The 12,981-nt window shown below is 33.8% G+C and overlaps 3 protein-coding genes across 6 annotated transcripts; all 3 read right to left on the bottom strand.

The window, feature by feature from the left end:
* Positions 1 to 491: 491 nt before the first annotated feature.
* LOC105802502 (hypothetical protein) lies at positions 492 to 2,161 on the bottom strand. Its single transcript, XM_012634184.2, has 2 exons — positions 1,232 to 2,161; positions 492 to 1,140 (listed from the first exon to the last, which is right to left on the bottom strand). The coding sequence occupies exons 1-2, from the start codon at positions 1,858 to 1,860 to the stop codon at positions 918 to 920; spliced, it is 852 nt and encodes a 283-aa protein (XP_012489638.1). The 5' UTR covers positions 1,861 to 2,161; the 3' UTR covers positions 492 to 917.
* A 143-nt stretch (positions 2,162 to 2,304) lies between these two features.
* On the bottom strand, positions 2,305 to 3,153 carry LOC105802504 (hypothetical protein). Its single transcript, XM_012634186.2, has 3 exons — positions 2,851 to 3,153; positions 2,658 to 2,766; positions 2,305 to 2,510 (listed from the first exon to the last, which is right to left on the bottom strand). Exons 1-3 carry the CDS (start codon positions 3,042 to 3,044, stop codon positions 2,466 to 2,468), a joined length of 348 nt encoding a protein of 115 aa, XP_012489640.1. The 5' UTR covers positions 3,045 to 3,153; the 3' UTR covers positions 2,305 to 2,465.
* An 864-nt stretch (positions 3,154 to 4,017) lies between these two features.
* On the bottom strand, positions 4,018 to 10,951 carry LOC105802505 (protein RIK). Of its 4 annotated transcripts, none has more exons than XM_012634187.2 (12): positions 10,662 to 10,944; positions 9,628 to 9,841; positions 8,987 to 9,088; positions 8,847 to 8,881; positions 8,680 to 8,755; positions 8,346 to 8,477; positions 8,179 to 8,256; positions 7,596 to 7,689; positions 7,346 to 7,463; positions 6,710 to 7,244; positions 4,660 to 4,954; positions 4,018 to 4,504 (listed from the first exon to the last, which is right to left on the bottom strand). In XM_012634187.2, the coding sequence occupies exons 1-12, from the start codon at positions 10,736 to 10,738 to the stop codon at positions 4,383 to 4,385; spliced, it is 1,878 nt and encodes a 625-aa protein (XP_012489641.1). In that variant the 5' UTR covers positions 10,739 to 10,944; the 3' UTR covers positions 4,018 to 4,382. The 4 variants fall into 4 exon arrangements, with proteins under 4 accessions (XP_012489641.1, XP_052480494.1, XP_012489642.1 ...); XM_052624534.1 differs by lacking the exon at positions 10,662 to 10,944 and adding an exon at positions 9,377 to 9,433 and having other exon boundaries at positions 9,628 to 9,776; XM_012634188.2 differs by lacking the exon at positions 10,662 to 10,944 and adding an exon at positions 9,377 to 9,420 and having other exon boundaries at positions 9,628 to 9,762.
* Between the last annotated feature and the right edge of the window lie 2,030 nt (positions 10,952 to 12,981).

The following is a 12,981-nucleotide window of genomic DNA, read 5'->3' as shown; positions in this document are numbered from 1 at the left end:
GGAGCATATTTTGCAGAAATAAAATTGAAATTATACAGTATAAGCCAAGAAAATGTAAATCATCAAAAACAAAATGGAAAATTGGAATTTAGGTAGATCCAAATTGTACACTTTGATGATTAAAATGTTGGAAAAACACGCTGAAAAATAAACTCGTTAGTATTGACTGAAAAAATAAATTAAAGATAAATATATAATAAAGTAATTATTGTGCCGTGAAAGAACCATCATCTTAAAAATAAATTTACCTTAATCGTCGCCCTCCAAAGTTAGCATAATATTTTTATATTCGTACACCCAAATAAAAAAAAGTGGAACAACTATTGAAATTGTTCTTCTCAAAAGAATAGGACACTTGATTGAAAAATGACTAAAGCAAAGCAGGCAAAGAGGAAAGAGTGATTTCTCTTTTTGTTGTTTATATTGTTTTCCAAAAGGCAAAACGGTAGAAATGTAGGGACAAAATGGTAAAAATATAGGGGCAAAAAGGATAAAATTCTATAAATAGTGCAACTGAAGGAAAGTGATCAAATTTTCAATATATGTTTAAATAAAACAAAATTTTAAAATAAACACACACTATACTTATTGTAGAGACGTGTTAACATGAACACGAACATAAGAAATGATAACGCATGTGTTGAACAATTAAAGGTAAGAACAATCCTATATATTTAACTCCTCTTCAGAGTCTTTTCTCAACCAATGTTCAACCTTGCATTACCAACACATAAATATCTGTACATTGATAATTCAAACTATCTTCCTCCCAATACATGCTTTTCTCTTTTAATACAATACTAGAAACCATCTAATATAACATTATAGTTAACTAGAGGGCAGGCAATGGATGTTTCCCTTCCCTGGGAAATGATTAGATGAGCAGGTAGTGCAGGTCAGATTGTTTTAATGAAAAATCAAGGATATCGGCAGCAATGGAACCAGGCAAACCAGCTTCGACCGGATGCATTTTGGGGAGTACCCTGAGCTTTTGGTTTCACTTCTTCAGCATATTGCTTCGGCTCTTGCTCTTGCTCTTGAACTTGCTGCTGCTGTTGCTTTACTGACTGTATCTTGAATCCTCGGTTGTTTTGGTAGCTATTTACTGAACTCAGTCTTCCACCATCCGTTCCATTCAACCTGTAATTAATTTACAGCTAAACAAGTTCAGTTCCATGCTTTCCATAAAATAGATGAATCATAATCAAGTGTTGCAAGTATAGTTTCTTACACAGGGAATGCAAAGGAAAGAGTGCTCTCATCAGACCGACAAGACACGCTACTTTTAGGTGAATTATGGGCCTCTGCTGGGAATTTCGGTTCATGGGTTTGGTTTCCACTGCCATATCTGTAGCCATTATCCTGTGCAACTTGTTTGGTTCTGATCCCTGTCGTTGGCATTTCTTTCTTGCCTATATTTTCATCTTCCCTTTCCGCCATGTCATCTAGTTCTTTCAGTGAAGGCAAGACGCCACATTGGGCAATAATCTGCTCATCCAACTTGGTTAATTCACCAGATTTATACAGCGTAAGGAATTGATCCGTTGAGAAGCTGTTATTCCCAACATGAATGCTGAATAACGATTCGTTTGAAGCATTGCTCCAGTCCGTTGGTGTTGCAGGTTTGCTACTGAAAATGGACGATGGTATCCGATCTGGTACGTACACTGCTGGAGTTTGTTGTGCATCCATTCCATTACCTGGGGTCTGCTCAGTAGCTGTTGATGACTTGTTGAGTTGGGATTTTTCAAGGTTCTGAGAATAAGAAGATGATGAAGAAGAGGAGGAGGCTGAACTTTCATGCCTTGAAAGAGGTTTAACTTGAATATCTGTTGATTTCATGCGGCTTTCATTACCCATAGCTTCAACTCTATGATAACTTAGTTGGAATCTTCAATCTGATCACCTATTTTTGCTTAGAGAAGTGGAAGATGGAAACTTCATGATGAGAGGAAAGAATATAGGGAAAAGTAAGATGAGAAGATCAATGGGGGTGGGGGCATAAACAAAAATGGGGGGGAGTTATTATAAAGCTAACAATGGAAGGCAGAGAGAAGATATCGGGGTCATTGGTTTTAACCAAGTTATTCTGGAGAGTTGTTAGAATGAGCCATTATCTTCAACAAATCATCAAACCATATTTTTTAAAGTTCTGTTTGGTTAACTTTTCCAGATAAAATGGTTGAAAAACAGTTTCTTCTTCTTCTTCTTCTTCTTCTTTTCTTTGGAGAACAGAATATAAGAGCTCATTTTTCCTTTTGTAAAAACATCACTTTACTCGCTCTCCCATGAAGCACTTGAACATTATGATTAATCAGCTACCAAAAATATGTTATTATTAGAACAAGATTTCGCATCCAAAAAAAAGAGAGATTACATCCCATAAACAGCATTCTTTTTGCTTGTAATTTATATCGACATTAACACCATTTCATTTCAGACAAATCCATCTGGTTTTAGCTTGTTCAGTTGTGAGAAAGACCAACATCTTGAACACGCAATTCATGGATCTGCAAACATCGAAGAACACAGTAAATAACTTGAAAAATTAGAATAAAAATATGCAAATGATAAATCAATACAAACTTCATAGATTGATTTAGGATTATAAATTTCTCATCTCAATAACAGATTACAAGATTGAGTTCGAAAATTACCTTAGTTTGATTTATACTAGGTGGTAAGAGTGAACCTCCAGCTTTCCTGTTTCTTGCAAGAAGACCTTTTGTAACAGGCGACATCATAGAATCGGTTGGACTTCTATACCTGAAACCAACCACGAAAAAAGAGAAATTCATGAAACAGATCATAATTTTAAACCAAAATAAAAGATATGTTGGAGTTACTTACCTTTCAGGGAACTTGAATGCCTTGGGGACTTTAAGCCTATCAGGGGTGCACGTTTTTTTCAAATCTTTGCCTGAATCTTCTTGAATATTCTCATCAATTTTCTGGTCCTGGAGTGGCGGGGTTTTCTCCAATATTCCACCATTTTCAGACTCAGATGAACTGTTAAGTGGCTTTTCCACCGCTTGCTCCGCCATTGATACGGGTGGATATTGCTTTGAACTATTGAGATCAATTAAAAAAAAAGAAAAAGGCTTAAATTTTAAGTGGGGTTGAAGAAATGGATATATTGAATTGAATTGTGGTGTGGTGTGAAGTTATTTATATTTATAAATGGAATGGAAGGTTTGGAGGGATGGTAACGTTCTAATTTTGAGGGCCCCAACTAGCCGTTGAGATTTAAAATAAAGTTTGGAATTTACCATTTTGGCTTCATTTAACGACACTGTTTTATTTATAAATAATTTAGTAAAGGAAAAGAAGAAAATGTTCTCTTTTTCTTTTAATTTATAAATTAAAAAACCATATCACTAAATCAAAACTCATCTGGGTTGCTATTAATTATTACTAATAAAATCTTAATATGTTGAACGAATTAGGGGTGAAGTCCGAATCTCAGTCAGTTCTGTTGTGGCTGAGACAAAAAGTGCATTAACATTTCAATTTCTCATTCTACTTTTTCAAGACAATGTCAGATCCTTTAAACACAAATTTTCACTGCACATTTTTCATCCGACTTTAGGAATCCATTTTTGGTCGAATTGTCAAGAAAGTGCATCTCAACTTAACCTTTGGAATTTCACTTCAGACCTTTAAGACTAATGGCAGCATAAGTTTTGAAAAATAGAATTATTGTGTTTCTCCCCACATTCTTTAGCTTAATATAATTGACATGACTTTGACATTTCTCCTAATAAAAATGGGTCCAAAATCTGACCAGAAATTTTTTTTACTCGAACATAGTACATTTGATATATGAGAAAACAATATTATAAACATGATAAAATAAATTTAATACATATATCTAAAATTTCGAAACAATAAACTCAAGACTGACAGGAAAAAGAAAATACAAAATACTGGACTTTATGATAGACAGTTTTCTCTTGTGAGTTGCTTTTGAGAGAATAAAGAGAGAAGATGGTTAAACTAGAAATGTTACCATTAAACTTTTGACACACCAAAATGAATGGAGATTTCCATTACCATCAAAAATAAAATTACAGGGTTAAAGTTTCATGTTCCATTAACAGCCTCATAACAGAATTTGACTATCTAAAGATTTTCCAATCTCACCAAGACACTAACGGAAACTAATAGTCTACACTAGTGACAAATTACAACCAATATACAACACAAATTCTATCAGATTTTAATCCTCTAAATGCTGCAATGCAAGTAGTCTCACTGTGATAATTTGGAGTTACTTCACCTTGTCTGCACTCAATTAAGTACTTGTCATGTTGCAATCACAAAAGAATCAAAGCAAAACATGGGCTTGATAACCGCTTGACAGAAGCCATCAGAATGAAGAGTCATAAAGCCCAGAATGGTTTTCGAACTGCATCCGCACTGTTCTTATTATTTAGTGATTCATCACTGCTCTCCTCGGAATCATCATCTTCGTCCCCATATGACATTAACTGCATCAAGGTGTCTGAAAAAACCAAACAATATAGATAAGTACAATAAAGTTCACAATTCACTATATCATTGACTAGATTTCACTTCATATCGAAGTATTGGTCATTACAGGGAAGTAAATTCAGAATCAGAAACCTTTATAATAGTCAGTTTAGGAATCAATCCTACCAGGGACAGCATCAAGTTTAGCTTTACTGGTAACTTTGATCTTGTCATGCAATTTCCTAGGTGATGTGGAGGATGTGAACTTGGGTGGAGGCGGTGGAGGCAGCATGGTTTTTGAAGGCGGAGCTGGTGGAGTCTGCATGGTTTTTGGAGGTGGAGGCGGCAAGGATTTTGGGGGTGGTGGTGGCGGCATTCCATTAGATGAAGGATGAATCAGCTTCTTTGGAGCAGGCATATTTGATACATTTTTCACACCTACATCTCCCAATGGCTTGTTTGGATTTAAAGATTCAGATTCCTGAAATGAGTTACAGAGAAAAAATCCAAGCCTAATTTCTCAATAGGAGTAATATAATAGTTAATGAGAAACATCTGGAAAAAGAAAAATGTTAAGATCTCAAGGGTACAACAGAATCTTTAAAAAGGTCCTGTGTCAGAAGACAAAACGACATGGAATTAGTGAAAGGCCATTATTTAGTTAGTTAATGTGACCCTTGATGTCTTCAGCGAACAGATGCTAGGATCCTATAAGCCAACAAGCCTTGAAATCTTCTTATTCAAAAACTAAGGTAGCTTGTGGCAAGATGCAAAAATTTTTAAAAAAAATGCCAGATATCATACAGTGTCACTTTTAACAAATAACAGTTGCAGTGGCACAAAATTTATGGTCAGCTTATGCACTTAATAAATCTATTCATGCATTTTCAGTAGTTATTTCAGCTTCTAAGTTATCCTTAACAAAAAAATGCACACCGTATTGACACCAAAGAGCCTTTAAATGAAACTTCAGCTGCACGTTCTATAATGCTAGCCATGTAAGACAGGACACTAGAAATGCGAAGTTCATGATATGAGGCTATACACCCATCAAAGGGTAAAAAATCTTGAATGGTCCTTGATCATGGTTTTGAAGCAGAAAAAACTCATCAAATTGCTCCTCTGAAACTGAAAACCCTGTGAAACATACAAACCAATGGCCCTAACAGAGGTCTGGTATCAGCCTATTAGCTTCTTAGAAGGTCAGAGAAAATACCTGGAAGATAAGTAGAGAAAGTCAGCAGAAAGTATAATCATAAATCCAATACCATAAATGCAAAGTAAGACAGGTAATCACATTAACTTGCAAAGATTTTCCCTTTTTATATAATGTTTCTTTCCCTATTTAATAGGGTGAAACTGGAGATGGAGGTGGATGCATAAAAATAAGGGGCACAAGTACCAGCATGAGTCAGCAGAATAGAGGATTGCAAATGCATGGCCACACATGCAGACAAACCTGATTGACTTGGGAACTACCAAGCATAGGTCATTCGGGATTGAGATAGTTAAAAGTTAAGTTCAAGAATTAGCAAGATGGAACCATTGTCCTTTACATCCCCCGTCATATGAACTATGGCAGTAGTCAAGATTCAATTTCTACCACATGGAGTTACGGACCATAACATGGCCACTGTAACTCAATTACTTGGAAATGCCTCCATTCACAAATATACTTCTGCTTTTCTAAATAAAAAGCTTCCACCCATGGGCTAATAATAAATATTACTTTAAATGAAATATAAAGTTAATTGAAATGCCATTTTCTCTAAGATAAAAGTTTCTCTAACTTCGAAAATGAGTCAAAGCCAGTTCAAACTTATGTATCATCATCCTAATTGCATTAACACTTATCAAGTAGAGATAGGCACTCTAGCATGGGCCGGACTATCTTCCTCACAAGATGGTCCTAAATTACTCATAGTCAACATTCCCTTTTGAGGAATGATAGTCAACATTAAATAAAAACCATTTTTCTTAGTCGACAAACCCAAATTCCAGAGCCGTACCCCCTACCCAAAAATCAGTGAGATTAGAGAGACGTAATGCTCTTTGGCCTAGGATAATATTATGCATACACTAAACTGCCATGAACCAGAACTTGTACACGGTTAAAAACCAAAATGCCAGAATGGAGTTGGACTTCATCTTTGGCCATTATGACACTCAAAATATATAAATTTGTATACCTTACAGCTTCGGTTGAAGAGAAACTAGCAGGAAAATTCACAGATACCTGGTTGACTGTTGCCGATCCCTTTGAACCAGCTGGTAACTCCTGGAACTTCCGCTTTTGTGGAGGCCGTCGCTCTTTCTCAGAATGTAAAGTAGAGCTAACACTTGATTTGGTTACTGTACTGGTAGCTGATGTTGTAGGAACAACTGCACTTGCTACAGATGTTGCAGGTACAACAGTAGAGGAGATTGGAGATGATTGTTTAAGAGCTAATGCTACCTGTTGCAATGGTGTTGCTTGGGGGTATATCCCGCCATATCCAATATAGCTTGTCCCTCTGGTCACCAAAGGCTGTGGATAACCAACTGAATTTGCTTGGGGTGGCCCAGAATTAGGCATCCCCACAGCCATCGCTTGAGAATAGCCAGTAGTAGCCACAGGGACTGCAACAGGTGGAGCTGGAGTAGCAACTGGCATTGATGCCAAACCAGCAGCTGAACTAGCATTCACATTGCGTCCTGTTGTGGAACATTGAACTCCAGTCAACAACTGCTGTGGAGGTGGAACTGCACCATAAACCTTACTTGATGAAATCCTAAAATGGAAGGAAAGAAACAGGTTACACCAATCCAAAATGACAACAATGAGATTATACAATTACCATCAAACCCCTCAACAAAATAAAAACCTGATTACCTGGATGCACCGAACTCTACGCTGATAGTGTCCAGAAGATTCTCTGCCAAACGCTTGGCATCATCAAGACTTTTAGGATTGTTACTTGACAAGAATAAGTGCAGTGGTGGTTGTGCTTCTGCATCAACAACAAAAAAAGATAAACTATAATAATTTAAAAGTAACATTAGCATAAATCCTTTGGTTTACCTAAAACTATAAAGAAATAGTAAAAGAAAAAAAGGTTGCATTTTGCACTGCATAAAAGTACCTTCACCCTGAAGGCTCTCAAGGTTTCCGGAACCACATCCACGTAGCATGACAGTTGCTCCTGTTTCATTCATAATGTGATTTATATACTGGTCCTGCAAGTACAAAACCGAACCACCAGCAACAAAAAAAAATGCCCTCCCAATTGCATGGAGATGTCAGAGAGAGCTTCGAACATTAGAATCTCTCATCTTTAACATATGAAACAAAAACTTCAAATAACAACTGATTAAACAGAATACTCAATCAAGTAAATCGCTACAAGACACAAATACCAGATGCATGCACATTAATAAGAGGATAGATGAAGGGTTTGTTCAGGGAAGGTGAGAATTAGTCCACATCCTTGACATCAGATAGCTGGTTTTCATTTAATTATGCAAGATTGTATTGCCATCTAATTTTAAAATCTAATTGTAGAATAGATGAGCAGCTATAGGTCACAAATACTTATAAGATGATATAGAACAAAAACAGGACCATTAACTAGGCATAACAAAACATCATGATAACATATGAGAGCCGTATATAATCCCTTAAAAGGATTAATGAAAATGCAGAATTGAAGTACATAAAAATCTCACATTGGGTCCACGAATACGAGCAGCAACATTCAGTGATGGATCTGCGTCGAAGCCCAAATATACACATGTGCTAAATGCCTGAGAAACCAGGTTTGATTAGACATTTATCATTCAATCAATTATCTAAATCTTACAGCTCAACAAATTCGGTTGCAGTTGAAACAAACCTTCACACCATTCATCACAGCTTCCACAAAAGGGGAAGAACCTGCCTGTGAGCTCTGACCATGTTTTAACAGTTCTTCCACCATGGCAGCTGCACGATCTACAGCTAAAATTCGCTCTGCTGTCTCTTTTAACTGCAGTGATAATTAAACAAGCTTTGTAAATCTCGTTTCTTTAAATAGACCGACCATTTAGCTTTTTAATTTTTTTTTTATGTCAACCACAAGCTGAGACTATAAGAAAGCATACATCCTAAAACTTTCACAAAGACGGAATTTCAAAAAAATCACTCTATAACCCACAAACGGTCTGTAAAGATCAAAAAATTAGACTTACATGAGCAGCAGCAGATATATGAAGATAAAGAGGCTTTTCGCCATCAGCTGGAGCATTCGGTGGGTGATACTTGCCCCTGCACACCAATCATTTCAAGGAATTAGAAGGAAAAACAAGAAAGAAAAATAATCATCAAAAGCTTCTGATACCCACTTAAAGAAACTTACCTAGTTATCACCACAGCACCAGTGCACCTTTGTATCTGAAAGATGATAAGCTTACTCATCAAAATTTAACAAAAGAACTATTTCCGCTGTTTTAACAACAAACCCTTTTTTCCATATTGCTAAACAAAGAAGTGATTTACCTCTTCCTGTGTCTGGCGCTTCGTGAGCTTGTAGCGAATAGAAGATTCCGCATCATTTATTACAATTTCTCTAGCAATCACTAATTCATCCTGGATCTTAGTCTATAAAATTGTACAAACAAAATGCACAAATAAATTATACAATTAACAAATTTGTAAATATGCAAGTAAAAAAAAACATGTACAAAAAAAATCATCAAAAAGAAAATAAATCCAAATTCCCTGCATATAACAGTTCTTGGGATACCCTATGACAGAATACAAAAGCCAGCAGTCATTTTGATCAGATGAACACTCCATATATGAAACAATCCAAGCAGAAATATCAATAAAAATATACTAGTGGCAATTAATAAAGGAAGGGAAGAAACAATTAAAACATGTCCTTACAAATATTTGGTCCATATGCTTGAAATATCACGTAAAAAAATCACCTAAAGCCAAAAGCTGTTGCAAAGTCAGGTACATTGACTACCCAAATTTATCAATGTTTGAAATATCATTTTAAATACTAATGTTGTCAGCAGTGAAGCGTTGACATGGCAAAGAACGAATGACATTTTATAATACAAGACAAATTATTGCCATAATCATAGAAAACAATGAATTTCTTTGTGCAAAACCATATCTACTTTTCGTACTTGATTTTGTTGAGAGGCCACCGGAGCGGCATGCTGTTGAAAGACCGGTGTAACAGCTGCACCACTAGCAGCAAGTATATTTGACAGAAAGGTGCCTGGTACTGGAGCTACAATAGGAAGTGGCATGCCAGCAAGAGTTCCCATGTTGCTAAATGGGACAGCAATTCCAGCTGAAACAAAAGCCTCTGCAGGTTGATCCCACTTTCTCTTCTTCCTGCATAATACCCCAACTAATAAAATTTGCAACTACCAAACATGGCATTAATCTGGTTTATAAATATCAAACAACTACATATTCCATAGTTTGTTTGAAAACGAGCACTTGTGAGAGTTATGCAAATTGCAAGGATGGATATAGTAAAAATTACTAAAAAATTAATGATACATATTTTCACAATCAAAATTCTTGCTATAAAATGTAATCTTACAAATGAAACTAAATACATTTTCAAAATCAGATTAAAAGGAAACGCTTTTCCCTCCCTAGAAATGAAAATCACAGCCAGAAAACCGTTTCATGTCATAGCAACAACCTAGTGTTAATAGTTTTGATGTAATATTTACCAATTCTTGGTAGATGTTCTTATGCTTGATAATCATCTGACAATAACTCGCTCCGACTGGATTTTTTTTTGTTGTTTTTGTTGTTTTTTCGCCTCTGTAATTATCATTAAATTTCTAGCTTGATTATGCAAATGTGTTAAAAAAATTCAGCTTTTGAGATGATCTATTTCACCTCCAATAAACCAGTTGAATTACTATCAAATTCAACAGATTCTTTTGAGTAATTCCACAAATTAACAGATTCTTTTGAGTAATTCCACAAATTAACTCTTTAAATTTAGAAATTAAGCATATGGGGAAATTAGGGTTTAAGAATTGAAATTAAGGAGAAAAGAAAAAAGAAACTCGATAACTTTGTCGAGGCTGTGAATCACTGTTGGTTACAGCGCGGTCATCCAAAGAAATTAAGTACATGGGGAAATTAGGGTTTAAGGATTGAAATTTACGACAAAACAAAACAAATTCGGTACCTTTGTCTAGTCTGTGAAGCATCGTTGCTTACAGTCGGATCATCGGAAGAAACCCTAGCGCCACCGTCCTCCGTCATCTCTTTGCAAGAATTTCAGAATTCCAGAAAAAAAGAAGGAATTCGATGTTGTTACTTTTCCAAAATTCTAGTTAAAAAAATCGGATTGGTTTGGTTTTAGGGATCTGATTTCGATTGTAGCGTCAAATTGGGGCTTTCGGCTTTTCTCCCAGGTGCAGGTGAAGTTCGGAGACTTCGCGCAAAATCCAAACTGAGAGGGCACGTGAGAGCGGATGTTAATGGCGTGACAATGTCACGTGTCATATCTCATCTATATTACCTAAATTATCCATTGTTTTATTTTGCTCCTGAACTATTTAAAAAGTTTGCATTTTAAGTGATTAAACTGTTAATTTTTTTAAAAAAAATTCTATTAGCCGAGTTGATTTGATGGTTAATATTGGAGATAGAAGAAAAAAATTATTTAAATTTTGATTCATAGATCCGTGACGTCTAAACTTTAAAACTGCTTTTATGAAAAAAACTTAATTGTAAAAGAGGATGAGAAAGAAATTTTTCGATTAGTGCATGCGGTGCAATAAAAAACTATATATTATCAATTTTAACAGCTCGATAACTTAAATAAAATCTTTTAAATAATATAGTGACCAATTTATAACTACTTTAATTAAGTGGCTAAAACAAAAATATATTCAATAACTAATGGTATAGTGTATCCATATATATATCTATATCAACTTATTGGTCAAATTTTGATTTTAGTTGTTTATATTTTCGCTGAAATTTAAAATATTTTTCCTTTAATTTGGTTGTTTCCAACCCTCAAACGTTTGTTAGAGTAAGGAATTAGTTGAAATCGTTAATGGTGTTAATTTTATGTTAAGATCAAATTATGATTCTTTTTCTAAAGATTAGATTCTAAATTTGATTTTTAATGAGTTATAAATATAATATCATCAAATTTAAAATTTAATATCTTTACTTTTACTTGGTTGATGATTCCCGAACTCTTATTAGTCGGGGATTAGTTTAACTTGGTAATGGTATTAAATTCACATATTAAATTTATAATTCAATATTTATATTTTTGTTAATTTTTTATTTTAATTAAAATCGGCACTCAATCTTTTAAAAATAATTTAATTTGAACATCGATAGGGTTTTTACCCAAATATTATAAAAATTAAATACTAAAATGGTATTTTTTAATCGCCTATCCGACAAGTAAATCAATTTTATATTAAAAATATTTTTGTTTAAATAAAATATTATTTTTTTCCCGAATCAGTATATAACTCGGGTATAGATATGAAATACACGGTAAATATCTATTTTATTTTTTAATTGTATGTTTTTATATTTAGATAGTTTATATTAATTTTAATTATATTATTATTGTAATCTAACGTAATTTTTTTATTGTAGGTAATTTATGGAAATTATTAGATATTTACCGTGTTTTGTTTCTGAAATTTGAAATAATTTATTGTATTTTTGAAACAAATTAAATGAATTCATTTTTTAATTGCGATTTCCAACAAATGGATTCTTTGATTAATAATAATCACATATCAAGTACTATTAATGATATGGTAATAAAATTTTTATTTGATACTCATGTTATTTGCTGAATTAAATTATATTGTATTAACTATTTTGCTAAACTAGTCGCGCCTCTGAGATAGGCTCAACTAGTCTTGTACTTCGTATCTATACCCGGGTTATATACTGATCCGAGAAAAAAATTAATAATATTTTATTTAAACAAAAAAATATTTTTAATATAAAAAATTGATTCGCGCCTGTCAGATAGGCGCGATTAAAATAAACATACCATTTTGGTAATTAATTTTTCTGGCAACCTATTTCGGTATTTATTTTTTTATAATATTTGGGTAAAAAACCCCATCGATATTTTTAATAAAAGTTGAATTATTGTTTTAATGAAAATATTAACTAAAACATTAAAATTTTAAGCATGAAAGTTTGCATATCAATCCACGTACACTTAAGGCAATTTTAAAATTTAAAGTTTTATATTTTTAAATATTTTTAAATTATTTGTTAACGTGACATATAAAACAAATAGTAATATGTCAAAATGAAATGCATGTGGATTACTACGCGGGTTGCAATGCCAAAATCGTTAAAAATTAATGTTTTAATCAACATTTCTATTGATAAAAATTTTCTGACTACTTTTAAAAATTTGATAACCAAATTTAGGTAAGAAAAAGAACAAAGGTTAAATTTTTAACAATGTTGGCATGGCAACCCAAGTGTCAATCTATTTATACTTCATA

The sequence above is a fragment of the Gossypium raimondii genome, chromosome 11 (genome assembly GCF_025698545.1).
Source record: "Gossypium raimondii isolate GPD5lz chromosome 11, ASM2569854v1, whole genome shotgun sequence".
NCBI classification, from domain to species: Eukaryota; Viridiplantae; Streptophyta; class Magnoliopsida; order Malvales; family Malvaceae; genus Gossypium; species Gossypium raimondii.
This window is presented reverse-complemented; position numbering and strand designations above follow the sequence as displayed.

Excerpts from the sequence above, each read along its gene's own strand:
- LOC105802502 (XM_012634184.2), bottom strand. The coding sequence starts at position 1,860 with ATGGGTAATGAAAGCCGCATGAAATCAACAGATATTCAAGTTAAACCT. Across the intron at positions 1,141-1,231 it reads CTTTCCTTTGCATTCCCTGT|GTTGAATGGAACGGATGGTG; the intron begins GTAAGAAACTAT and ends AATTAATTACAG.
- LOC105802504 (XM_012634186.2), bottom strand. The coding sequence starts at position 3,044 with ATGGCGGAGCAAGCGGTGGAAAAGCCACTTAACAGTTCATCTGAGTCT. Across the intron at positions 2,767-2,850 it reads GCATTCAAGTTCCCTGAAAG|GTATAGAAGTCCAACCGATT; the intron begins GTAAGTAACTCC and ends GGTTGGTTTCAG. Across the intron at positions 2,511-2,657 it reads CTAGTATAAATCAAACTAAG|ATCCATGAATTGCGTGTTCA; the intron begins GTAATTTTCGAA and ends CGATGTTTGCAG.
- LOC105802505 (XM_012634187.2), bottom strand. The coding sequence starts at position 10,738 with ATGACGGAGGACGGTGGCGCTAGGGTTTCTTCCGATGATCCGACTGTA. Across the intron at positions 9,842-10,661 it reads GCTTCACAGACTAGACAAAG|GAAGAAGAGAAAGTGGGATC; the intron begins GTACCGAATTTG and ends GGTATTATGCAG. Across the intron at positions 8,257-8,345 it reads CTGTGATGAATGGTGTGAAG|GCATTTAGCACATGTGTATA; the intron begins GTTTGTTTCAAC and ends CTGGTTTCTCAG.